Source organism: Lissotriton helveticus, chromosome 2_1 (assembly GCF_964261635.1).
Source record: "Lissotriton helveticus chromosome 2_1, aLisHel1.1, whole genome shotgun sequence".
Taxonomy (NCBI): domain Eukaryota; kingdom Metazoa; phylum Chordata; class Amphibia; order Caudata; family Salamandridae; genus Lissotriton; species Lissotriton helveticus.
Genome location: NC_136059.1, coordinates 1,185,995,199 through 1,186,020,695, shown reverse-complemented (window position 1 = coordinate 1,186,020,695; position 25,497 = coordinate 1,185,995,199). Strand labels below are relative to the sequence as shown.

The window sequence follows — 25,497 nt, the reverse complement described above, 5'->3', positions numbered from 1 at the left end:
TGCTAAATAAAGGCTCTGTGTGTATCTTGCCTGAAGTAGCTTCTACTATTGCCCTGCCTGTGGTGTTGGCAATAGCATTACTCGCAGCCATCTTCTTTGACCTGTCTGAGCCACTTGAAGAAAGAACCTTATAGTAAGATTTCAACGATGGAGTTACTCTTACTGAAACAGAGGTTCCACCTTTTGTTCTTTTCTTGCTCTTTCCTCTTCCTGGGGGGGTATCTGCGCCGATATAGCCCCCCCTCCCTTTCCCCCTCTGGGAAGTGGGCTTGACTTGAATTATAGGAGGAGGAACAGACGACTTTAGAGGGGCCGATGTTATATTGGTGGCCCGGTTTCTTAATGTGTAGCGATTAACTCTCGCTAGGGAGCTGTGTGAGGTGGTTGGAGCCGAAACAAAACTTGGCTCTAACAGGGGAACAATAGGGTCACATACCACTGCACTATCACCGCCTTTCTTCATGCAAGGCTTCCTTTTCTCCCTATCAGACTGTGTGTTGCTAAAGGAGTCGCTAATGGAATTAATATTAAATTTGCCCCCAGTGCCTGATATACCAGAAGTGTCAGATATTTTGTTACATACTTCCCCCCCTCTTACACCACTGAATTACCCCAGCCCTTTCGAACCGCGTGAAGGAATTTAGCTCGGTGTCCACTGACTGGTCTCAACACCCATGGGAGAAATAGCTGTAGTGGTAAAGCATATGAGTCTTACCAGAGGCCGAGCTCACCACCCCTGCTGCAGAGACAGTTCCGATGAACCTTCCGGTATTTCGTCGCCACAGCCTTGCAGCGCCGAGCTCCCAGAGCCAAGCAGGCTCTGCAAGGGGGCCGCCCTCTCCACTATAATCCATCCGCGGATTCCGGAGCAGAAACTGCCGGCGACAGAATACGGAATTGCCAAATCGCTGAATTGCCGAATTGCCGAACACAGACTCAGGTGACTCGATACCAAAGTCGGGGAGGGAGGGAGATACGGGAAAACAATCCATCAAGGTAAAGACGTAGGGAGCCAAAAATACCGTATTCAGTTTCCAATTCACTGCCGAATCATACCAGTAAGCACCAAGAGACCGCCAGCAAGCTAGCGGGATCGGGACGCCATACTCAGGGGGAGGAGCTCCGTCACAGCCGTTAGCTTCCGGCCGTCATGTTCCCCTCACGTTCACTACTTCTTTGTGCCCTCCATGGTTTGGAAGGCTATTACCGATGGTTAGACTATTTGCTAGCATTTGTCCCATTACCTTTAGGATGTTTGATCGCCAGTAGTATGTCTGGCAACCTGAGACTGTTGTAGCTTTCCATGCCTACTACTGCCAATGTTTGTGAATTCTAAAAAGTAGTAGATTTGCATCCAATCAAGGAGTATTTCTATGGGTTCAGAATTGCTACATTTTTGGTAAACTGATTATTTAGGGGCATATTTACAAAGAAGTAGCCCAAGGCAGAGCAGCAAGCAGAGTTGTTGTACTGCGATGTGTTACCTGAAGAGAGCAGAAGTGAGCCATATGCCCCAGTTCTGCGCAAACTCACTTTGGGCTGTCTAGCGCCAACACAGGCACCCTTGCACTATAATGCAAGGTTGTCTGTGTTATGGTCAGGATCGTTTTGGGCAGGAAGGGATACCTTCCTGAACAAAAAAAATCATTGGAGGTTTTTACCTGTCTGTCTGAGTGCTGCAAAATGCAGCACAAAGCAAAGAGCAAACAACAAGAGAAATCAATCAATCAATCAATCAATGGCATTTATAGAGCGCACTACATACCCGTAGGGTCTCAAGGCGCTGGGGGAGGGGGGGTGCCGCTACTGCTCGAACAGCCAGGTCTTCAGCTTCTTCCTGAAGGAGAGGTGGTCTTGGGTCAGGCGCAGGTCGGTCGGGAGGGAGTTCCAGGTTTTGGTGGCCAGGTAGGAGAAGGACCTTCCTCCTGTAGTCGCTCTTCGGATGCGGGGGACGGCGGCGAGGGCGTGGTTGGCCGATCGGAGGTGGCGTTTGGGAGCGTAGAAGTTGATTCGGCTGTTGAGGTAGCTCGGGCCTTGGTCGTGTAGGGCTTTGTGTGCGTGGGTGAGGAGGCGGAAGGTGATTCTTTTGTTGACGGGGAGCCAGTGAAGGTCTCTCAGGTGTCCGGAGATGTGGCTGGTTCGTGGGATGTCGAGGATGAGTCTGGCAGAGGCGTTCTAGATCCGCTGGAGTCTCTTCTGGAGCTTGGCGGTGGTACCGGCGTAGAGGGCGTTGCCGTAGTCCAGTCGGCTAGTGACGAGGGCCTGGGTGACGGTCTTCCTGGTCTCGGTGGGGATCCACCAGAAGATCTTCCGTAGCATGCGTAGGATGTTGAAGCACGCCGAGGAGACGTTGTTGACTTGCCTGGTCATGGAGAGGGAGGAGTCTAGGATGAAGCCCAGGTTGCATGCATGGTCTGTTGGTTTGGGTGCGGTGCCCAGGGCGGGAGACCACCAGGAGTTGTCCCAGGCGGAGGGTGAGGAGCCCAGGATGAGGACCTCCGTCTTGTCGGAGTTCAGTTTCAGGCGGCTGGTCGTCATCCACTCGGCTACCTCTTTCATCCCTTCGTGCAGGTCGGCTCTGGCGGCGGCTGGGTCGTTGGTTAGGGAGAGGATCAGCTGGGTGTCGTCGGCGTAGGAGATTATGCTGAGGTTGTGTTGGCGTGCGATGGCCGCGAGGGGGCTCATGTAGACGTTGAAGAGGGTGGGGCTCAGAGAGGATCCTTGAGGGACGCCGCAGATGACTTCGGATGCCTCTGACTTGTACGGTGGGAGGCGGACTCTCTGTGTTCTTCCGTCGAGGAAGGAGATGATCCATTCCAGCGCCTTGTCCTGGATTCCGACGTTGCTGAGGCGCTGTACTAGGGTGCGGTGGCAGACAGTGTCGAATGCCGCGGAGAGGTCTAGGAGGATGAGGGCCGCTGTTTCTCCGTTGTCCATCAGGGCTCGGATGTCATCGGTGGCGGCGATGAGGGCGGTCTCGGTGCTGTGATTGGCTCGGAAGCCGGACTGTGAGGGGTCAAGGGATCCATTCGTCTCGAGGAAGGCGGCCAGCTGTTTGTTGACGGTCTTTTCGATGACTTTGGCTGGAAACGGGAGGAGCGAGATGGGGCGGTAATTCTTGAGTTCGGTGGGGTCCGCTGTGGGTTTCTTGAGTAGAGCGCTGAGCTCGGCGTGCTTCCAGCTCTCAGGGAAGGTGGCGGTGTCGAAGGATGTGTTGATGATGTCTCGCAGGTGGGGTGCGATGACAGCGTCGGCCTTGTTGAAGACGTAGTGAGGGCAGGGGTCGGTCGGTGATCCGGAGTGGATGGAGTTCATCGTTTGGATGGTGTCTTCGGTGTTGATCGGGGTCCAGGCGTGGAGGGTGGCGGTGGGGGGTGGTTGTTTGGTCCTGGTGTGCGTTGGTTGGTTGCTGAAGCTGTTGTGTATTTCCGCGATCTTGTTGTGGAAGTATGAAGCGAGGGAGTTGCAGAGGTCTTGCGATGGGGTGATGTCGTTGTTTCCTGCGCTGGGGTTGGATAGCTCTTTCACGATGTTGAAGAGTTCCTTGCAGTTGTGTGCGTTGTTGTCCAGTCGGTCCTTGAATGCAGTTTTCTTGGCGGCGCGGATCAGCTGGTGGTGCTTCCGGGTGGCCAGCTTGAAGGTGGTCCTGTTGTCCGGTGTAGGTTCCCTTCTCCAGACTTTCTCGAGGGCTCGGCAGTTCTTCTTGGAGCTCTTGAGTTCGTCGGTGAACCACGGGGCTTTCTTGCTGCCGGGTCTGCTGGGCGGGGTCCTTAGCAGGGCGAGCTCGTCCGCGCAGATGCTGATCCACTTCGTGAGGTTGTCGGCAGCCTGGCTGGGGTTCGCTGAGCTGGCAGGAGGGTGCTGGCTCAGGGAGGTGGCGAGCTGGTCTGCTGTGATCTTGTTCCAGCTTCTGCGGGCGGTCTGTTGCTGGTGGTGGTGGGTCGTCGTTCTCTTGAAGGTGAAGTGGACGCATCTGTGGTCCGTCCATTGAAGCTCTGTGGCGTGGCTGAAGTCGATGTCTGGGCTGGAGGAGAAGACTGCGTCGAGTGTGTGTCCGGCGAGGTGGGTGGGGGTGGACACCAGCTGCTTGAGTCCGAGGTTGGCGAGGTTGTCGAGCAGGGTGGTGGTGTTGCGGTCGTTGTTGTTCTCCAGGTGGAAGTTGAGGTCCCCCAGGAGGATGTAGTCGGCGGAGGGGAGGGCGTGCGGGCTGACGAAGTCGGCGATGTCCTCGCTGAATTGTGTGCGTGGTCCCGGGGGTCGGTAGATCAGGGTGCCTCTGAGGGTGGTGTTCGGGTCGGTGTGGATCTGGAAATGCAGGTGTTCGGCGGTGGTCAGGGTGTTGTCGGTGCTGGTCGTGAGCCGGATGGTGTTCCTGTGGATGATGGCGATGCCTCCTCCCATCTGGTTGGCGTTGCGGTCCCTCCGGACGATCTTGTAGCCTTCTGGGATAGCGATGGCGATGTCGGGCGCTGAGGAGGCGTTCATCCAGGTCTCCGTGAGGAAGGCGACGTCAGGGGCAGTGGTGTCGAGGAGGTTCCAGAGTTCGATGGCGTGTCTGTGGACGGAGCGGGTGTTGAGCAGGATGCACTTGAGGTGGGTGCTGCTGGTGTTCGATTTGGCGGGTGCAGGTGTGCGGCAGGTCCGGGTGCAGGAGAATTTGCAGGCGTGGCAGCTGAAAGGTCCGTGGGTGCGTCGTGGTGAGGCTTGGTGGCATTCTGGGAGTCGGCCGGTGTTGAGTGCGATGAGGGTGGCGGCGGTGTACGTCAGGCGGGTCGGTCGAGGTCGGGGTCCTCGTGGGCCAGGGGTCCTGGCCCTGGGCGCGGTCCAGGCGCGGACGGGCGCAGACGGGCTTACCTTTGGCGCGCCTTCGGCGCACAATCGGCGCGCCCGCTGCGTGTCAACGCTGCGCGTTCGCACGGTCGCCATATAAGGCGAAGTGCGCGGGTGGGCGGAGCAGCTGGGAGGCGGGAGCGGGGAGGGAACAGAAGGAAAAAAGGGGCGGGGTCGGCGGTGGTGGCGGGAAGCGGGGGCGGCGAGGAAGGCGAGAAACAGGAAGGAGAACGCTAATACGGGCACAAGCTGACAAAACAGGCACAAATGAAAGTCAAAAAACGCTTAACACGGGCAGAAACTACGAAAAAAACAAGCACAAATGATAAACAAAAAACGCTTAACACGGGCAAAAACTACGAAAAAACAAGCACAAATGGAGAACAAAACAGAGCAAAACAAACGACAGCAGGGTCAGCCGGCAGCGAGGCAGGCAGCGAGGCAGAGGGCACAGCAAAGGGGCACACGCCGGCGCATATTTCTACTTTTTATGCCAGCCTCTGACCGACATACCATTTTGGTACAAACCCATGTCTACAACTCTTCATAATTATTGGTTTACTTCAAAATCAGTGGGTAGATACTCAGGAATGTAAAGTCATGCAAATTGACATTTGCCTGGCTTTGTAAATATCAAAAGGATTTTTATTCAAGGCTGCTTTAAAAAGTGATGCAACCCTGGTGTAAATTTTTTTTGCATGTCTGAGCCTAAATATTTTTACGTTCCTAATCCAAAAAATGAACAAGTTAAAACTTCATAGTGAAATAAAGATGACAAAAACAAATTAAATGGACATAGACCCAGCTCAGGGTATCCCCATTCAACTACCAAGCCAATGCATTTATTAGGGGGGTGTCACCCCTGTTGCCATGTGAAGGCACTCACCATAAATGACAATAAGTTGGAATCCAGATGGAGAATCAGTTCAAGTGGAATTTAAGTCTCCCTACTTGGGCCTTGCTTGATTTAAACCACATTTTAAATAATGTAGCACTGTGTGGCAATATCTGTTCTCTGAGGCCAAATTCTAATCTTGTCTGAGACCCTCTTGTAGAATTTGGCAGTCTAGAAAGTTGGCGAAAGAGTCTTAATTAGATTTTGTTTAGCTAGTCTCCAAATGTATCCGGAAATGCTTCCGACGTTTAGGTCAGCAGCGACCTCCATCAACGCTATCAACCTGTAATTTTCTAGGTCATCCCTGCTACCTCTTTTGTGTATAGGAACTATATGCCCCCTCCCATGATGGTTGTAAAATACTGGCTAATAGTATCTTTATTTAAAATTGCTTATTGTGCTGCTACCAAAATGCTGATCAGTTTTCTGAAGGCAGGCCATTAGCCCCTGATGTACGGTTGGTTCTCCAATTTAAAATTACTTTCTCAACTATAAAGGGTGGGATCTTAAGGCGGCTGAAGGAGGCTGAAGCACTCGTTGGGAGTGGTGTTATGGTACTCTTTCTGGGGAAGCATGTCAAAGCCAAAGTACGTAAATGGAAATGAATATTTTAGTCAAGTGTTGTTTTCAAAAGTAACGGGGCGATTTGTATGAACTTCTGTCCTCATGCAGGAAGGTACTCTTTCCTATGTGAATTTTTTCAAAAGAAAAGAGTATCCCCAGGTACTTACAAGCCTGCCACGTGCTAAACCTCACTGAGATTAAAGGTTTGCCTATTAATGCAGAAGCATAGGTTATCTTGGACCCAATCCCAGGACTCAGGCTTCAATGGAAGTGAACAAGGAGGTGCAGGAAAGAATACTTAGGGGCCCATTAGGATGGCGGGCGGATCGCCCCCGCCAGGCTGATGGTAGCCACCGCTGGCCTGGCAGGGGCGATCCGCCCGCCATCCTTGCTCTGAAACCCCCCCGCCATATTAGGATGGCGGGGGGACTGCGGCGGACGGTAAGACCGTCTGCTGCTTTTCCGCCCGGTCGCAAGGCGACCGGAGCGGAAAAGGTATAATATGGTGGCGGTGTCTATGAGACACCACCAGCCCTATTATGATGGGCCAATGTGAATGCCTTTCCGTGGCGGCCGCCACGGAAAGGCATGCAGAGAATTCCTGCAGGGCCTGTTGCGGGCCCCCAGGGACTCCGGGGGGTGCACATGGGGGGGTACCTATGGTACCCCCCCGCATTTCAACGTGCAACATGGCAGGCACCGCGCGGTGCCTGTCATGTTGTGCTTTGAAATGCATAACGTGCATTTTTACCATTGCGGGGGGCGGCGTTTTCAGCACCACCCGCCGCAATGGTAAAAATACAGGATGCGCCCGCCACTGTTGCGGGCGCATCCTAATGCCACCATCGGGACCCCCGCCCTTAAGGCGGGCGGTCCCTTTTTCCGATGGGATGGCGGGCGGACAAAGTCAATCCCGTCATCCTAATGAGGGCCTTAGAGTTTTAAATAAGGGAATTGAGTTCTTAAAACCCATCTGTGCATTACTCCAAATGTGCACTTAAGCTTGCCTTTTTGACTTTGTCTGTCACGTGATTAAACCTAGGATTCACTTTCTGCGGTATGTGTAGTGCCACCTGCATAACAATCACATGTGCCTAATAACCAATGATAGGAACCATCAAAACATGCACAATTATTGCATGCTATTATTCTGCACCCTCTAGTACTGCCCAGTGTTACAAATGCAAAAGTAATTTTTTTCTCATACAGAACAATGATAGGTTTGCCCTTTGCATGAGTTTCTGGTAACCCTTGAATATTTTTCTAGACCTCACCGATCCCCTCACAAGCCAGTAGCCATTTGACTTCAGAATACTGAATCCTTTGTAGCAGGAACAAATTATCGACTTCCTTGGTCGCCATCTACCATCTGGTAAAACAAATCTGTACAAAAAAAAACACGCTGTGTCAGTGTCATCCTACCCTGTAATAACATTTAAAAATGCTGAAATATGACATTGTTGCACAGCAACACTGTGAGAAGCAGGCCACTGGTTTAGCTTCCCTTTCCTGACACCCAAAATGCATCTGGCACCCTTTGAAAAGTTGATCCACCTGAGACAACGCCAATTTCGTCCAGTAACGGAACATCTGAGACAGCAAGGAATCCAGTATTCATGGGGCCATTCCTTTCGCCTAATTTTTCGGCACAGCGGGAGGCTCCACCAGATTCGCTCTTTCACGGAGGCCTGTCGCATCCTGGGCTCAGCTGACCCCCCTGAGGATGACCGCAGCACAACATCAAAGCTGGAGACCTCCTCATCAGGATGGCAGCGCCAGAGCAGGCGGCGTCGCCAGCGGCGACCATCCAAGTCCAAGATCGCTAAGAGCCAACAGGATGCCCTGTCTGCAGCCACCCTGGCCCTGGCAGGAGAGGACTTGACCTCTAAATGAATGCCGCCTATCCACTGAACACACTACTCTCCATCTCGGTGGCCTGCAGATGGCGGGAGGGGCGACCACTAAGATTGGATCTGTGTCAGTGTCATCCTACCCTGTAATAACATTTAAAAATGCTGAAATATGACATTGTTGCACAGCAACACTGTGAGAAGCAGGCCACTGGTTTAGCTTCCCTTTCCTGACACCCAAAATGCATCTGGCACCCTCTGAAAAGTTGATCCACCTGAGACAACGCCAATTTCGTCCAGTAACGGAACATCTGAGACAGCAAGGAATCCAGTATTCATGGGGCCATTCCTTTCGCCTAATTTTTCGGCACCGCGGGGGGCTCCACCAGATTCGCTCTTTCATGGAGGCCTGTCGCATCCTGGGCCTAGCTGACCCCCTGAGGATGACCGCAGCACAACGTCAAAGCTGGAGACCTCCTCGTCAGGATGGCAGCGCCAGAGCAGGCGGCGTCGCCAGCGGCGACCATCCAAGTCCAAGATCGCTAAGAGCCAACAGGATGGCCTGTCTGCAGCCACCCTGGCCCTGGCAGGAGAGGACTTGACCTCTAAATGAATGCCGCCTATCCACTGAACACACTACTTTCCATCTCGGTGGCCTGCAGATGGCGGGAGGGGCGACCACTAAGATTGGATCTGTGACAATCACCTCCATGTTACGTAACCGGGCACCCAAGGGTGGCGGACTATTTTTGCTTATTGTATTGACTACTCTGTCCCCCGTTAGGGATGGTTTTTGGGTTTTTTCTATTTTTGGACTACTGGCTTACCTCTTCCCGTCCCCCCTTGGTTTTACTCGTTGGGTGGGTCCCCTTTGTCCACATTGCTTTGTCCATTGCCACTGCACCTGCCTTAGAGATCGCAATGCCCCCTTATCCCCACTCCATGTAAGTGCATTACCGACCAGGCATCCACCTAGATATTCACCCCCCTCAAATCCCTATAATGCCACGCAACATGCTTATTATCCTGACCCTGAATGTTCGGGGCCTGAACAACCCTATCAAGAGACGGGCCGTCCTTAACTACCTGAGTCAGTCGACAGCCGACATATGCCTTTTACAGGAGACTCACTTATTGCACAACTCTTCTCCTCACACTCCACTAAAACAGCAGGGGTAGCCATACTTGTTTCCCAGTCTTTCCAGGGCAAGGTGATCCAAAAAGAGGCCGAGATTAAAGGGCGTTTACTTACATACCAATTCCAGGTTGCAGGGATGTCTCCTATTATTGGCTCGGTATGCGCCCCAAACGAGGGGCAACACAAATTCTTGCACGATGCATTCACAGCAGCCACAGCGAACTCTGAACGGCGCCTGCTTCTGGGGGGAGACTTAAACCTTGTGCTCACCGACCGTTCATGCCAGCGCACTAGCCAAGTAGGGGACCTATCCCGGTCGAGCTTGGGGCAGCTTCAGGACCTGGGTTTAGTAGATATGTGGCGGCAATTCCACCCCCAGAGCCGGGCTTTCACTTACTATTCGGGAGCGCACAAGACATACGCCAGACTCGACTACTTCCTGTGCTCCACTCCATTGATGTCTGTCGTTAGCTACCGATGCGGACATTCTTCCTGCGTCTCTGTCTGACCATCCCCCAGTCATGGCCTCTTTCCTATTCCCCCACTCACAGATACCCCAGCGGCACTGGTGGTTTCGCGATTCCCTCCTACACCAGAACACCATTACAGATCGAATATGTATCGTTTTTCCGCATACAAATACCCCACATACCATCACTCCGCAAAAATGATTCCGCAAATTATATCACTCCGAAAATAAACAAAACGCAAACTTTTACAACGAATATGCCTTTACCACGCATGCCTTTACAACGCAAAGGCATGCATGTTAAAGGTATACTCATTGTAAAAGTTTTAAAAGTAACACCAAAACACTACCCACTACCCTGCACTACCTTACAGTACACTAACACTACCCTAAACCACTACCCTACACTACACATACACTACCCTACACTACACAAACACTACCCTGAACCCTAAAACACTTCCCCTGCATGACCCTACACTACACAAACACTACAACACCAACCTAAACCTTAAAACACTACCCTACACTACACATACACTACCCTACACTACACAAACACTACCCTAAACCACTTCCCCTGCATGACCCTACACTACACAAACACTACAACACTACCCTAAACCCTAAAACACTACCCCCAGCATGACCCTACACTACACAAACACTACAACACTACCCTAAACCCTAAAACACTACCCCCAGCATGACCCTACACTACACAAACACTACAACACTACCCTAAACCCTAAAACACTACCCCCAGCATGACCCTACACTACACAAACACTACAACACTACCCTAAACCCTAAAACACTTCCCCCACCATGACCCTACACTACACAAACACTACAACACTATCCTAAACCCTATAACACTAACCCCAGCAAAACCCTACACTACACTACACAACCACTACAACACTGCACTACACTACACAATCACTACCCCAGCACGACCCCCCACCCCTATAAAAAGAACCCAAACCCCCTTACCTCTCTCTCATCGTGGTTCCACACTCCTCCTGGTTCCATCTTCATGAAGTCTGGGTTTTTTCACAACGCGTGTGCATTTACTATACATGCCTTCACAACGTAATTCGTTGTAAACGCATGCGTGGTAAATGTACACGCGTTATGAAAAAAATGCGGAGTGATGGTATGCGGGGTCAATGACCTCGCGGAGTAATGGCATGCGGGCTCAAAGTCTGCTGAAAAAAGATGTGGAATAAACGTTGATTACCTTACAGATCACAACAAGATGGCTATCTCACATTTTCTCACTGTCAACGCTAATCAGGACACATCATTAGCGACGCAGTGGCTGGCGCTTAAAGCTGTATTAAAAGGTGAATTCATCGCGATCTCCTCTGCCATCAACCAAGAACGGGCCGAACTCACGAAACGCGTTGCGGAGCTAGAACAGATGCACCAGGGCACTGGCGCTGCAAGAGCCTAGCGCCAGCTCTGCACGGAATGGAAGCAGCTAGCTGCCTTAGACCAGTACAAAGCGGAATACGCATCCCTACACCTCTGGCACTCCTATTATACGGGAGGGGATATGTTGGACCCGGCCTCGTGGCGTGGCCCTCATTGGCCCGTAGTAATCCCTCTTAACCAGTGCAGCCCCCCCATGGCCCTGATTCACCCGACCATTCCCTCCATGACCCACGTCCCGGACACTGGGCTTCCCTGTCCTCTCCCTCCATTTTCCCTGGTGCCCGAGGCCGATGCCCATGTCCCTGCACCTAAGATGGCCGCCCCGGCCCCAGCCCGACCTCGGCCTTCGGCGCCATACCCGGCCAGGGAGTAGAGCGCTCCCTGTGAGCGAGAGAGGGAGGAGTAGCACGATCACACCTCCCACCTTCCCTTGAGAGATGAGTTTCGATCACCCATCCGGCCTCCCTGAGGGCTGGCTCCAGGCCTGCTGAGTGTCTGGGATCCCTCCAGACCCCCTCTTGAAAGGATGAAAGGAGCCGCCGAGGTGGAACCCACAACAACCAACCCCCAGGTGCTAAGACCTCCGCCTGCGAGGACTCCGGACATCAAAGGCGAGGAGTCCTATATCAAGTGTTGCCCTGGGTGACCAAGGCAGTTGTACCCTGGACTACGTGAGCCCTGCTGACTTCGTCGCCGCTCCTACAGAGCAGAGAAGGACTTCTACTCGATGACCACCTGAGCCCTGCTGACGCTGTTGCGGCTCCTACCTGGCAGAGAAGGACTTCTGCCTGAGACCACCTGAGCCCTACTGACGCTGTCGCGGCTCCCCTGCAACCTTGAGACCTCCTGAGCCCTGCTGATTTGATCGCGGCTCCCTGCAGACCGTAGGAACTATCACATCTTTACTCGAGCCCTGCTGATTCGATCGTGGCTCAGAGGTTACCCTGGTCCAGCTGGGCCCAAGATCACCCCGTATCCCCCGGCTCGAGGATTGAGAGCTGTGTGCCGGATAAGCACCCGTACGTGACTTTGAACCTTAAGACTGTCCCGCTACCCTATCCCTACCGAGACTCCTTGAGCCCTTGCTTGCCTGTACATAAGAACCTGCGGATCATAAAGATCCATTTTTACCTAAAGATAAAGAATACGTTCTCTTAATACTACGGTGTGGTGTCCCTTTGTCGAGTGGTGCTAGCACAGCGCGTACGATCCTAGATTCGAGGTCCTCCCACTGAGGGTCTCCCGCCAATTTTCGGCTGTGTTCCTAGGAGAGGTGGGCCACAGGGGGGTCAGGTGCGAGTCTGCCCTCCCCTGGGATCGCCCCTCTAACAGGATAGGTGTGGCCGCCTCTTGGCTCATAAGCTGTGGGAAGTACGACAACGGCAGGGAGTTCAGGCTATACGCCTGCGAGGAGGCGACCTCACCTCTGATGATGTCGCCATAGCAGAATCCTTCCTCAACTTTTACGCCTCGCTCTATTCGCTCTATTCGGGAGACTCCCTCAATGCTCAGCACAGTCTTGAATATCTGGAAATCACGCAGCTCACGCCTTAAGCTCTGGAAGTCACCTGGCCCGGATGGGTAGTCCCCGGCCTTCTATAAAACCTTTTGTAGCCAGGTGGCTCCTCTGTTATGTGACCTATTTAACTCCTTTGCCCAGTCCACCGCTATTCCGGTGGAAATGCTAGAAGCCTCGATCACAGTCATCCCGAAACCCGGGAAGGAAACCACTAGTTGCAGTGCCTACAGGTCGATCTCCCTCTTAAATATTGATTTTAGGCTCAGTACGAGCATCCTCGCGACAAGACTCGGGCCCTACATGCTCCAATTGGTGGAACCAGACCGGGCGGACTTTATCTCCCAGTGCCAAACGAGCGACAGCACAAAAAGAGTTCTACACCTCATAGAGGTGGCCTCTCGGGTGCGGAAAGAGTGCATGTTGCTGGCGATAGATGTGGAGAAGGCCTTCGATAGGGTCCTCTGGCCCTATTTACAGCACATCCTGCGCGGGTTTGGCCTTGGGAATACCCTGTGCAACCGCATTCTAAATTGCTACCACTGGCCCCAAGCCACAGTGCGGATTAATGGCCAGACGGCCTCCCGCTTCCGCATAGTGAGAGGCACCCGACAGAGGTGTCCTCTCGCTCAAACTCTCTTTGCGTTATATATGGAGCCCCTTGCGCGGAGAGTTAGGAACCACCCCCGCATCACGGGGATCAAGTTCGAAGCGGACATACACAAGATTAGCCTCTACGCAGATGATATTCTGCTGTCTCTTTCTGACCCCGCCCAGTCCATGCGAGCAATCTTTGTGGAACTATAGGTCTTCACGCAGGCCTCAAGATTAACACAGACAAATCGGTCGCCCTCAATATCTCCTTAGCGGCGCCAAAACACTGGTCCATTTGCAGGTGGAGCACCCTGTCCAGTGGTCTGACACCTCGGTTCCGTACCTGGGTGTCCTCCTAGGTCCAACCATACCAGTCACTGTTGCGGCCAACTACGAACGGCTGCGGTTCTTGATTCGTAGGGAGCTGAGCAGATGGAAGCACTACCCCTTCTCGTGGCTGGGAAGGATAGAAGCGGTCAAAATGATGATCCTCCTCCAAATCCTCTACCTCTTTCAGACGCTCCCCCTACTCCACCCCCGCGATTTGGATCCAGCAAACCCATTCTGAACTGTCGCAGTTCATTTGGCAGGGACGTAAGCCACGGTTCAAGCATGCAGTGGCTGTTTTCCCTCCGGAACAGGGTGGAGTTTGTGTCCCAGATTTGCAGCTCTACTTCAACGCGGTGCAGCTCCCTACTTAGCGGAGTGGCAGCGCTTGGAATCCGAAAAACACTGGTTGTTCCAGAACCAGGCAGTTGCAGGCATGCCATTGCAGGGGATTCCCTTCCTCAAGAAGAAGCATAGACCTCCTAACATCTACGCTTCTATATCACAATCACCATTTTAGAGAATTGGTATCGCACGGCTACCGCACGTGGGCTGACGTCGTTCCCTTCCCTCCCTAACCCCACTCTTTGACAACCCTGATTTCACGCCGGGACTGGACCCTAAGGCTTTCGCGGACTAGTGCCCTTCTCCATGTCGATCCTTGGGACACCTATTCGACCTCCGGGGCATCCTATCGTTCATGCAGCTGCGGGCGGAGTATGGCATTCCAGAGAAAGGCAGAATGCGCTATCTACTACTTAGACACTGGGCGCTTCAACCCCAAATTATACCGGGAGTGCAGTGCTCTTTGACCCCCTATGAGAAATGGTTGATCTCTCGCTCATCGGACAAAAACTAATTTCCGATCTGTACAAGCACCTACTTTCAGCTTCCACTTCCACTTACAACGCTGGGAGGATGCGGAGGAAGCGTGAACTGGGTAGAAACCTCTCCCATAAAGAATGGAGTGCCATTTATCATAGAGCCCATCACTCGGCGTACTATACAGGCCTCACAGAAACCCTGACTAAGGTTGCCACCTATTGTTATTTCACACCGGAACGTCTCCATTGTGTCGACCCCCACATTCGAGACCGTTGCTGGAGGGGGTGTGGGGAGTTGGCTACCCTGGAGCACCTCTTGTGGATCTGCAATCGCATCCAACCATACTGGACCACAATTCTCGATGAAATAGACTCCCATCTGGACACGCAGCTTCCTCGCTTCCCAGCTTACATAATCCTAGGCTCGCCCAAACCATTGATGTATCCCCTGAAGTCCAGGAGAGGCCACCTGGGTGGCCATTGCCCTAGGGGCGGCCACTCAGAACATACTTGCACACTGGCGCTCCTTACAAGCACCGCCACACTCTGGTTGGCTGCAGAGACTCTGGTGGGTTCTGCGGATGGAGAAGTTGTCCCTCTCATTGACGGGGAGGGGGGAGGAATTTCCCGAACTGTGGCGCCCCTTCTTGACTCTGCTTACAGCGGAATTCCCGGAGCTGTCTTGCCCTTGCTAGCTGAGGTTTCTGAGGTTGGCTGACACACAGATTCCGGCGAGGTGTGAACCAAGGCAAGCACGATGAAAATGGCAGGTTCGGCTCTATTCCCCTTTTTCCCTTTTCTTTCCCTTAGCAATTGTGGACAGGGGGTGGGGGCAGGAGGGTTTTTTTGGGGGGGGGGGGGTTGGTTTTCCTCTCGCACCGGGAGTCTCCTCTTGTTGACCTGGTCCTAGCATTTACTTTGTAATACATACCTCACAGACTGTATGATGTCTTACTTGCACTGTCCTTCAGGAGCTGGAGGTCCTGTTTCTGTATACTATTCAAAAACCAATAAAGAGATTTAAACCATAAAACGTTCTCTTTCCTACCACTGGGCATGGATTTACTCCAGTGATCAATTGGACACTCTGTGGGTAGTAAGATCTGCTTATCCTCATTCTCTGAATAGGCATCAGGAAATTCCACCCATTTATGAATTTTTGTGGATATGAATTTTGGGCATCTGATCTAAGTTATTCTATTTTATACAGATGTACTCTGATGACTTATTTTGTACAGATTTTGGCCACCGGGGTCTGCCGCACAGATGAACATGTTATTAACCCCTTCAGTGCTAATGACAAGGGTAACTCGTCATGGAGTTTCCATTGATTTCAATGGAAATTACATTGAGGGGCCAGAGGGGCCTTAGCAGCCAAGTGGTTAAAGGCGAGATTAGTGGCGTGCACTATCCAGTGATTCTGGGCCACGAAGGAACTGGAATTGTTGAAAGTGTTGGAGAAGGAGTCTTTGGGATTAAAACAGGTGAGCAGAAAGTCCAAACACATTTCATTATTTCCATCGCAATAATTTTCATCAGAACTTTGTAGGATGTTTCCCCAAAACTGTCTGTATTCCATGCATTCTCATTAGCAGACTGTTTTCTGAGGCTGGTATGTCCAAAGAGGAAAGCATCTGCTTTGGGGCTTTCTCTCTGGGCATGATAGAGAGTGAAGAGGAGCTTCCTTATGGGGTACCATAGTTTAGCCTAACCATGTTTATCTTGCATATTAGCCAGCGCCGGTGACCTTACGAGATGCAACACTCTGGTGGTTTCATGGTTAATAGCATTATGTGTAAGCAATATCCATTTTTAGGACTCGCCTACCGACTGTTGGCAGCAGACCTATTGTATCCCATATAAACTTAGATTAGGATTTGTGTCCACCCCATGCTCATGATTCTGTGGCTTTCTTGTCAATCTCGATTCCCTTCTCCTCATTAGATTGGTTTCCCTATGCTTGTGTTGTCCCCACACAAGGATAAATTCAGCCTCACCTGCTTTTGATTTGCAAACGTTCACTGCTGATGTCAAGACCTTGCTTTATAGTTCATGAGGAATTATTTTCTCCCCCACATGGCTCAACCTTTCCTGGCCCCACTCTCTAATTAAAATGAAGCCCTCCCAGTGATTGCTTCCCCACAACCACCGCATGATCCAAATGCCGCTCGCTGCATCAGTTGTATCAGTTGCCTACTATCTTTAAGAACATTTTAACCGTTCTTTCATTACCGCCGATGTGTGCATGAGTGAATAGATCAGTGGTCCCCATACTTTTTTGACCTGTGGCTCCCTTGACCTAATTGGCAGTTGGCCGTGGCTCCCCACCATTTTTTTACCCGCGCACCGGGGTGCCGCAGCGCACCCTTTGGGAACCACTGGTCTACATGAAGAATCAAGCCTAGAAATGATGAAGGATTCAGAGAGTAGCCATCTCTATCATAAAACTTTATTTGCAATCACAAAGATCTTATAAAGTACATCTCAATGCATACAACACCATCATAGAGTAGTATAAAGCCCTCCCACTAAAAGTAACCAGGCTAGAGAAAGGCTCAAGGAGCTCTGTGGCGTTACAAGAAGTTTATATGGGGTGGGCTCTGATCATTGGCGTCCGCAGAAAAGTTTCCAGGGGGGCACATTTTTAACTTCATCACCATCCCCCTTGCACCCTTCTCCCCTCTGCCTTACACCTTTCTCCCCCTCCGCCTTGCACCCTTCTCCCCCTCCCCCTTGCACCCTTCTCCCCCTCCCCCTTGCACCCTTCTCCCCCTCCCCCTTGCACCCTTCTCCCCCTCCCCCTTGCACCCTTCTCCCCCTCCCCCTTGTACCCTACTCCACCTCCACCTTGCACCCTTTTCTACCTAGCACCATTCTCCCCTCTGCCTTGCACCATTCTCCCCACTGCCTTGCACCCTTCTCCCCTCTGCCTTGCACCCTTCTCCCCTCTGTCTTGCACCCTTCTCCCCTCCCCGTTGCACCCTTCTCCCCTCTGCCGTGCACCCTTCTCCCCTCTGCCTTGCACCCTTCTCCCCTCTGCCTTGCACCCTTCTCCCCTCTGCCTGGCACCCTTCTCCCCTCCCCGTTGCACCCTTCTCCCCTCCCCATTGCACCCTTCTCCCCTCTGCCTTGCACCCTTCTCCCCTCTACCTTGCACTCTTCTCCCCTCTACCTTGCACCCTTCTGCCCTCCGCCTTGCACCCTTCTCCCCCTCTCCGTTGCACCATTCTCCCCTCTGCCTTGCACCCTTCTACCGTCCGCCTTGCACCCTTCTCTACCTTGCACCCTTCTGCTCTCTGCCTTGCACCATTCTCCTCTCTGCCTTGCACCCTTCTCCCCTCTGCCTTGCACCCTTCTGCTCTCTGCCTTGCACCATTCTCCTCTCTGCCTTGCACCATTCTCCTCTCTACCTTGCACCCTTCTCCCCTCTGCCTTGCACCCTTCTCCCCTCTGCCTTGTACCCTTCTCCTCTCCGCCTTGCACCCTTCTCCTCTCCGCCTTGCACCCTTCTCCCTTCCGCCTTGCACCCTTCTCCCCTCTGCCTTGCACCCTTCTCCTCTCTGCCTTGCACCCTTCACCCCCCTGCCTTGCACCCTTCTCGGCCAACCCCTTGCACCCTTCCCACTCAATGGAGGGGGCTGCCACCTGGAACAATGGCACCATTTCAAAAGCATGATAGACTCCCCGTGCCTAAAAATTAATGTGTCCATCTGTAACGCAACTGGTGCTAATGTAAAGCGCTCTGATGCCTTCGGGTGTAGTTCGCGCTATATAAAACTGCAAAAAAATACTTGGTAGGGGGCTTTGTGCTGCTTTTGGGGAGCATTGAATCAGATGACGTAGTAAAATTACAAAGAGCACAGCGCAAGAGGCTTTTCACATCACCATAAATTCATAAAAAGCCTCTGAAGACGTATAACCAGTAGGCGCGTTATACAGCGCTATATATGAAGTTGTGTGTGGTCCGCGGTGCACAGTGTGCCTACATGAAACAGTGGAGACCGGGAGGGATTTATGAGGCCAGGATTGAGGGCCTCGCCCAGGACCATATATGTAGGACGACAAGGCCGCACAAGGGTGTCACAGGAGGACATCCTCGAATGATCAGAGCAGGAACACGAAACTGAAAGACAACACACCACACTCTCCAACATGCAGCAATCACGAGTGATGACCCCCTCAACGAGGAGTGAGGCAAAGACAGAAGCGGGCAGAGTGCGGCTGCATCAGGGCATAAGGCGCCCACCCAATGCTCTCCACAAGGCCCCATATCCCGTACCCACCCACCCAACGCTCTCCACCAGGCCTCTGACCCTGTACCCACCCAACGCTCTCTACCAGGCCTCTGACCCTGCACCCACCTACCCAATGCTCTCCACCAAGCCTCTCACCCTGTACGCACCCAATGCTCTCCACCAGGCCCCTGACCCTGCACCCACCCAATGCTCTCCACCAGGCGCCTGATCCTGCACCCACCCAACGCTCTCCACCAGGCACCTGACTCTGCACCCACCCAATGCTCTCCACGAGGCCCCTCACCCTGCACCCACCCACCCAACGCTCTCCACCAGGACCCTGACCCCGCACCCATCCACCCAACGCTCTCCACCAGACCCCTGGCCCTGCACCCTCCCAACGCTCTCCACCAGGCACCTGACCCTCCACCCACCCACCCAACGCTCTCCACCAGGACCCTGTCCGGGCCCCCTCCTTCGCAACGCTCTCCACCAGGCCTCTGACCCTGTACCCACCCAACGCTCTCCACCAGGTTCCTGACTCTGCACCCACCCACTCAATGCTCTCCACCAGGCCCCTGACCCTGCACCCACCCACCCAATGCTCTCCACCAGACCCCTGACCCTGCACCCACCCAATGCTCTCCACCATCCCCTGACCCTCCACCCACCCAACGCTCTCCACCAGGACCCAGTCCCGGCCCCCTCCTTCGCAACGCTCTCCACCAGGTCTCTGACCCTGTACCCACCCAATGCTCTCCACCAGGTTCCTGACTCTGCACCCACCCACCCCATGCTCTCCACCAGGCCCCTGACCCACCCACCTTACGCTCTCCGCCAGGCCCCTCACCCTGCACCCACCCAACGCTCACCACCAGGACCCTGAACCTGCACCACCCACCCACCTAACGCTCTCCACCAGGCCTCTCACCCTGCACCCACCCACCCAACGCTCTTCACCAGGCCCCTGACCCTGCACCCACCCACCCAACTTTCTCCACCAGGCCCCTGACCCTGCACCCTCCCAACGCTCTCCACCAGGCACCTGACCCTCCACCCACCCACCCAACGCTCTCCACCAGGACCCTGTCCGGGCCCCCTCCTTCGCAATGCTCTCCACCAGGCCTCTGACCCTGTACCCACCCAACGCTCTCCACCAGGTTCCTGACTCTGCACCCACCCACTCAATGCTCTCCACCAGGCCCCTGACCCTGCACCCACCCACCCAATGCTCTCCACCAGACCCCTGACCCTGCACCCACCCAATGCTCTCCACCATCCCCTGACCCTCCACCCACCCAACGCTCTCCACCAGGACCCAGTCCCGGCCCCCTCCTTCGCAACGCTCTCCACCAGGTCTCTGACTCTGTACCCACCCAATGCTCTCCACCAGGTTCCTGACTCTGCACCCACCCACCCCATGCTCTCCACCAGGCCCCTGACCCTGCACCCACCCAACGCTCACCACCAGGACCCTGAACCTGCACCCACCCACCTAACGCTCTCCACCAGGCCTCTCACCCTGCACCCACCCACCCAACGCTCTTCACCAGGCCCCTGACCCTGCACCCACCCACCCAACTTTCTCCACCAGGCCCCTGACCCTGCACCCACCCACCCAATGCTCTCCACCAGGACCTGACCCTGCTCCCACCCACCCAACGCTCTCCACCAGGCCCCTGACCCCGCACCCACCCACCCAATGCTCTCCACCAGGCCTCTGACCCTGTACCCACCCAATGCTCTCCACCAGGCCTCTGACCCTGCACCCATCCACCCAATGCTCTCCACCAGGCCTCTCACCCTGCACCCACCCACCCAATGCTCTCCACCAGACCCCTGACCCTGCACCCACCCAATGCTCTCCACCATCCCCTGACCCTCCACCCACCCAACGCTCTCCACCAGGACCCAGTCCCGGCCCCCTCCTTCGCAACGCTCTCCACCAGGTCTCTGACTCTGTACCCACCCAATGCTCTCCACCAGGTTCCTGACTCTGCACCCACCCACCCCATGCTCTCCACCAGGCCCCTGACCCTGCACCCACCCAACGCTCACCACCAGGACCCTGAACCTGCACCCACCCACCTAACGCTCTCCACCAGGCCTCTCACCCTGCACCCACCCACCCAACGCTCTTCACCAGGCCCCTGACCCTGCACCCACCCACCCAACTTTCTCCACCAGGCCCCTGACCCTGCACCCACCCACCCAATGCTCTCCACCAGGACCTGACCCTGCTCCCACCCACCCAACGCTCTCCACCAGGCCCCTGACCATGCACCCACCCAACGCTCTCCACCAGGCCCCTGACCCCGCACCCACTCACCCAACACTCTCCACCAGGCCCCTGACCCCGCACCCACTCACCCAACGCTCTCCACAAGGCCCCTGACCCCGCACCCACCCACCCAATGCTCTCCACCAGGCCGCTGACCCTGTACCCACCCAATGCTCTCCACCAGGCCTCTGACCCTGCACCCATCCACCCAATGCTCTCCACCAGGCCTCTCACCCTGCACCCACCCACCCAATGCTCTCCACCAGGCCCCTGACCCTGCACTCACCCGCCCAACGCTCTCCACCAGGCCCCTGACCCTGCCTCCAGCCACCTGACCCTGCAGCCACCCACCCAACGGTCTCCACCAGGCCCCTAACCATGCACCAACCCAAAGCTCTCCACCAGGCCCCTGGCCCTGCACCCACACACCCAACGGTCTCCACCAGGCCCCTGACATTGCAGCCACCCACCCAATGCTCTCCACCAGGTACCTGACTCTGCACCCCACCCCACCCAACGCTCCCCACCAGGCCCCTGACCCTGCACCCACCCAACGCTCTCCAACATGCAGCAGTCACGAGTGACGACCCCTCAACGAGGAGTGAGGCAAAGACAGAAGCTGGCAGAGTGCGGCTGCATCAGGGCATAGGCCTCGTCCTGGGCCGAGCTCTAGAGGACATAAAAAGAAGGACTTCGAGAATCTGTTCGAAGTCACCTACCAAGGGTCAAAGGTCAGCTGCACCTGCGATAGTTCAGAATCGCCTCCTGTAAGGAAGGCTAAAGGACCCCTAAGCCTTAGGAGTGACCACTCATCTGGGCCCATTAGCAGTAATTACAAGAGTCCCCTAGTCCAGTAATGAGCAGCTCGCCACTGGGGCAGCAGGAGCAGGTAAGGCACTGGGGCTGATTTGCGCAATAAGCAATCACCAGATAGGAGCGAGAAGAAAACACCGGGAGAAGCGTGCCCTGGGGCAATGTCTGCCATGTTTGAGAATTAAAGGCTTTCTCCATCAATCACTCATTAAGATGCAGAGTGCGAGGATCACGTGACCTGGCAGCACAAAGGAGGGGAAGGAATTGCGGCTGCAATTTCCACGGCCCACATCCTGCGGCGCGGCGTGGCACGGCGCCACTGGCTTCTAATCACGGCGCATCGGGGTGCCGCAGCGCACACTTTGGGAACCACTGGAATAGATAAATGCACTCAAGAAAGACATACATACCTGCCAACTCACATGGTGCCACAGTATGACACATGATATCGCTCCCATCACACGGTCTCCAGGTGAGGAGCCGATATCACACAGTGGCAGGTAAAACAAGCTGAAAATCACTGTAAATAGTGGTTTTCCAGCTTGCTTTCTGAGGCTTTGAACTGCCGGAGTCCATTACGGGGACCCCAGGACATCGGCACCAGCCTCATCAAGCTTTTTCTTTACTTCCTGGGAGGAGGTGGCTTTGGGTCTGGTGGGGTTCAAAAGTGCCTCCTAGGTATCTCTAAGCATGAGGCCCCGCCCCCTTCAAGGCCCCGCCTCTCCTCACACAGTGAAATTGTTCTTCACGTTGGCAGGTATGGACTTGTAGTGTAGTTTTTGCTATGTATTAATAACACTTTTTTCTATGATGCATATGATAGAAAACGCATTCCATGATGGGTGCAGCACCTGTGCATGCAGGGTGGTCATTGTGAAGTGTGGCTCAATGGTTAGAGCGGCAGACCCTGATGCAGAGGTCTAGCGCGGGACCAGGGTTCAATTCCCCGCCTCAGCGGGTCTTGGGCTCAAAATTCCACGGACCTGATAATTCTCGCCTCGGTGCCTATTCCAATCATGGAGTCCCACTCTGCAACTCTGAGCAATAGCTTGCTTAATCTCCACAACGGCCCCCACAACGGTAAGGATGCCTGGCCTCTACCTTGGGGGTGCCCAGGAGTGGGCACCTCACAGGTAAAGCCAGGATGGGTTCCACAGTGGTATTCGTACAAGCGCCGAGAGACCCCTAGGGGTGATTCGTGCGCTATACAAGTATCCCCACATTTACACATTGCATTTTTATTTGGAATAACTTAAATGCATTCTAAAATGGGTGATGTATGCAAATGCACAGTAACTATCTAAACTATCTAAGAGAGTAAATGCATTGGCAAAGGCAATAGCTCTTCAATGCTTTTACCTTATTTATATTGAGCAGCCACTTTTGGAACTGGTGTCTTAAGGGTTCATTCCATTTAAAAAATGTTTTGAAAAAGTTAAGATCTTCTATTTATGCAGAGACAGCACTCAAGCGTTTTATTAATAAAACAAGTATTGTTGGGGGCTACATACAAATGAAACACTTGAAATCGGTGACAAAATGTTTCAGTGTATGTGAGATTTCTTAGAGCTGAACAGGAAGGGTCAGTATACATGGAAGCCCTCAGTTACAAAACCCCTGTGCTGCTGGAATGTCACTTTTACTGATGGTCTGGTGTCGCACACTGCAGGGCATATCTACAAGGCCACGTAAAGCTATCTTGGATGGCTTTACATGGCTTGATAGATATGGACTGAGGCAATGAAGTGAGAGCCGCTGCGTTGCCTCACCCTTTGATAGGGAGGCGTTCCATGTGCGTTACTGTGAATGTTCCCACATAACACCCATGGCATTTGACACATTATTAGACTTAAGATATTTTATGAACCTGGGAATGTGTCAAAAACCTACGCCTCCCCAGGGGAGTGTAAAGGAGGAGAAACAAGGAGAAATACCTTTATTTTTCCTCGTTTTTCCTTTTTCTATGTGTGCTGCATTGCGCAACTCTCATAGAAAGAGGAAAAGCCTCTTGTGATTGTTTTTATTCAGGAAGGTGTACCTTACTGCACTAAAACAAGCATCCCTGCAACTCAGGCACCTTGTACCATGGTGCAAGGGTGCCTGCATGGGCGCATGGCAGACCATTGTGCGCCATGGCAGGGGAAAAGGACAGGAATGCGCCATATCTGATAGATACTGCCCATTCCTTCCCTTTTCTTTGCCATAGACCAGCCCAGCAAGAAGGCTTGCAAAAGACACAAAATTGATGGACGGAATGCAGAACAAATCAAAACATTCAGCCCAGTCAAAAGATCTGGGGTAAATCCATCATTCCTTTGCTCACCATGCCACCTCAGTTTAAACCTGGTGATATACAAATCAGTCTTGACCCTGTGCCTCATGGGAACAGTCCAGCCCGAACTGCCAAGCCATGTCCTCCCTGGACCAGAAACAAGCATCCTAGGACCGGTTTCGGGTTTTCACCCTGTAAGAAAGTGGCTCTATATATACTGGACCAAAGTAAGTTACAGTGTGTATAGAGTCCCCAGTCTCCAGAGGTATAGCAGAGGTTCAAGTTAGATATAACCTTACTCTCTAAAGTGGTAGCTTGGTCGAGCAGTAAGGCAGTATCAGAGGAAAGTGTAAAGCATTTGTTGTACACACTCAGTCAGCAAATGGTCTCACACACTTAAGAACTGAACTCTAAACCAATTGTTTTTATATAAAAAGATATAGTTGTTTTATTTTAGAACCAACAGGTATCAAATTATACTTTTCTCAATATGAGTGACTTTAGGTAATTACTTTGCAAAAAGGCAATAGACTTTGAAAGTACAATAGCTGAAGTGGTTGCAATAGGCAACACAATTTCATACACAATTTAACATTGAGCTCAATGGGATTTTCTACATAAATGAAGTGGTTTACTTTAAGGATTACTTTTCTAAACACAGGACTGGATCCTGGATTCAGTCCCGGGACATAAGCTGTAAACAGTTTAGTAAAAGTGTTTTGGTTACAGTTGTCATTTTTAAAGAATATAAATGTATTTTCAAAGTTGACACTTAGAAACGTTTCAGTGAAAACCAAGCAATGTTATCCTATAGGAGGAAATTCAAGTCACAGGTAAAGTAGGTTCTCGTTACTTTTGTAATCCAGTACTGGACTCCTAAGTTCAGCACTGGGACATCTACCTAAGACAGGTAAGTAGTTACGTTTTGGTATTTGGTATGATTTTTAAAGAATATTTGTAGTTTGCAAAAATCGACAGAAGAAATTTCACAGAAAAACAGTCAATGGTTTTCTATTGAAGAAAATTCAGGTAACTGGTAAGTACAGTTAGGATTACTTTTGCGGCTCAGAACTGGGCTAAAAGGTACAGTACTGGCTTCTCTCCTGATCACAGGTGAGTAATTTAGAATTCGTTATTCTGCTGATTTTAGATGAATATTTTAAAGTTTCAAAACTCCACACTTAGAAGAAATTTCAAGTGAAACCAGTCAATATTAACCTGTGGAAGGAAAGTGAGTTATCGGCTTTGAGGTAAGTACTCGACTGGTGCAGTTAAGGTCTGGGCATGGACTCAGGGGTCTCCCAGGGTCGGAAAGGTACAGTAGTTACACCCTCAGTGGCACAGGGGAAGCCGGGTGCAGAGAGAGTAGGCCCAATGCAATGCAAAAGAGGGTAGGGGCCTTTGGTTGGTGGCTGCAAGCAAGCATGCCACGCAGTTGTGGGAGCTGGG

At 52.9% G+C, this 25,497-nt stretch overlaps 1 protein-coding gene across 1 annotated transcript in view; it reads left to right on the top strand.

Annotated features, from left to right (window-relative positions):
- The window catches only part of LOC144818537 (alcohol dehydrogenase 1-like), a 290,421-nt gene that overhangs the window by 68,869 nt on the left and 196,055 nt on the right, over positions 1-25,497 (top strand). The window contains exons 3-4 of the mRNA XM_078676057.1: positions 15,686-15,729; positions 15,834-15,931. Of these exons, the coding sequence (XP_078532183.1) occupies positions 15,686-15,729; positions 15,834-15,931 (142 nt within the window). The remainder of the gene's footprint in view (positions 1-15,685; positions 15,730-15,833; positions 15,932-25,497) is intronic.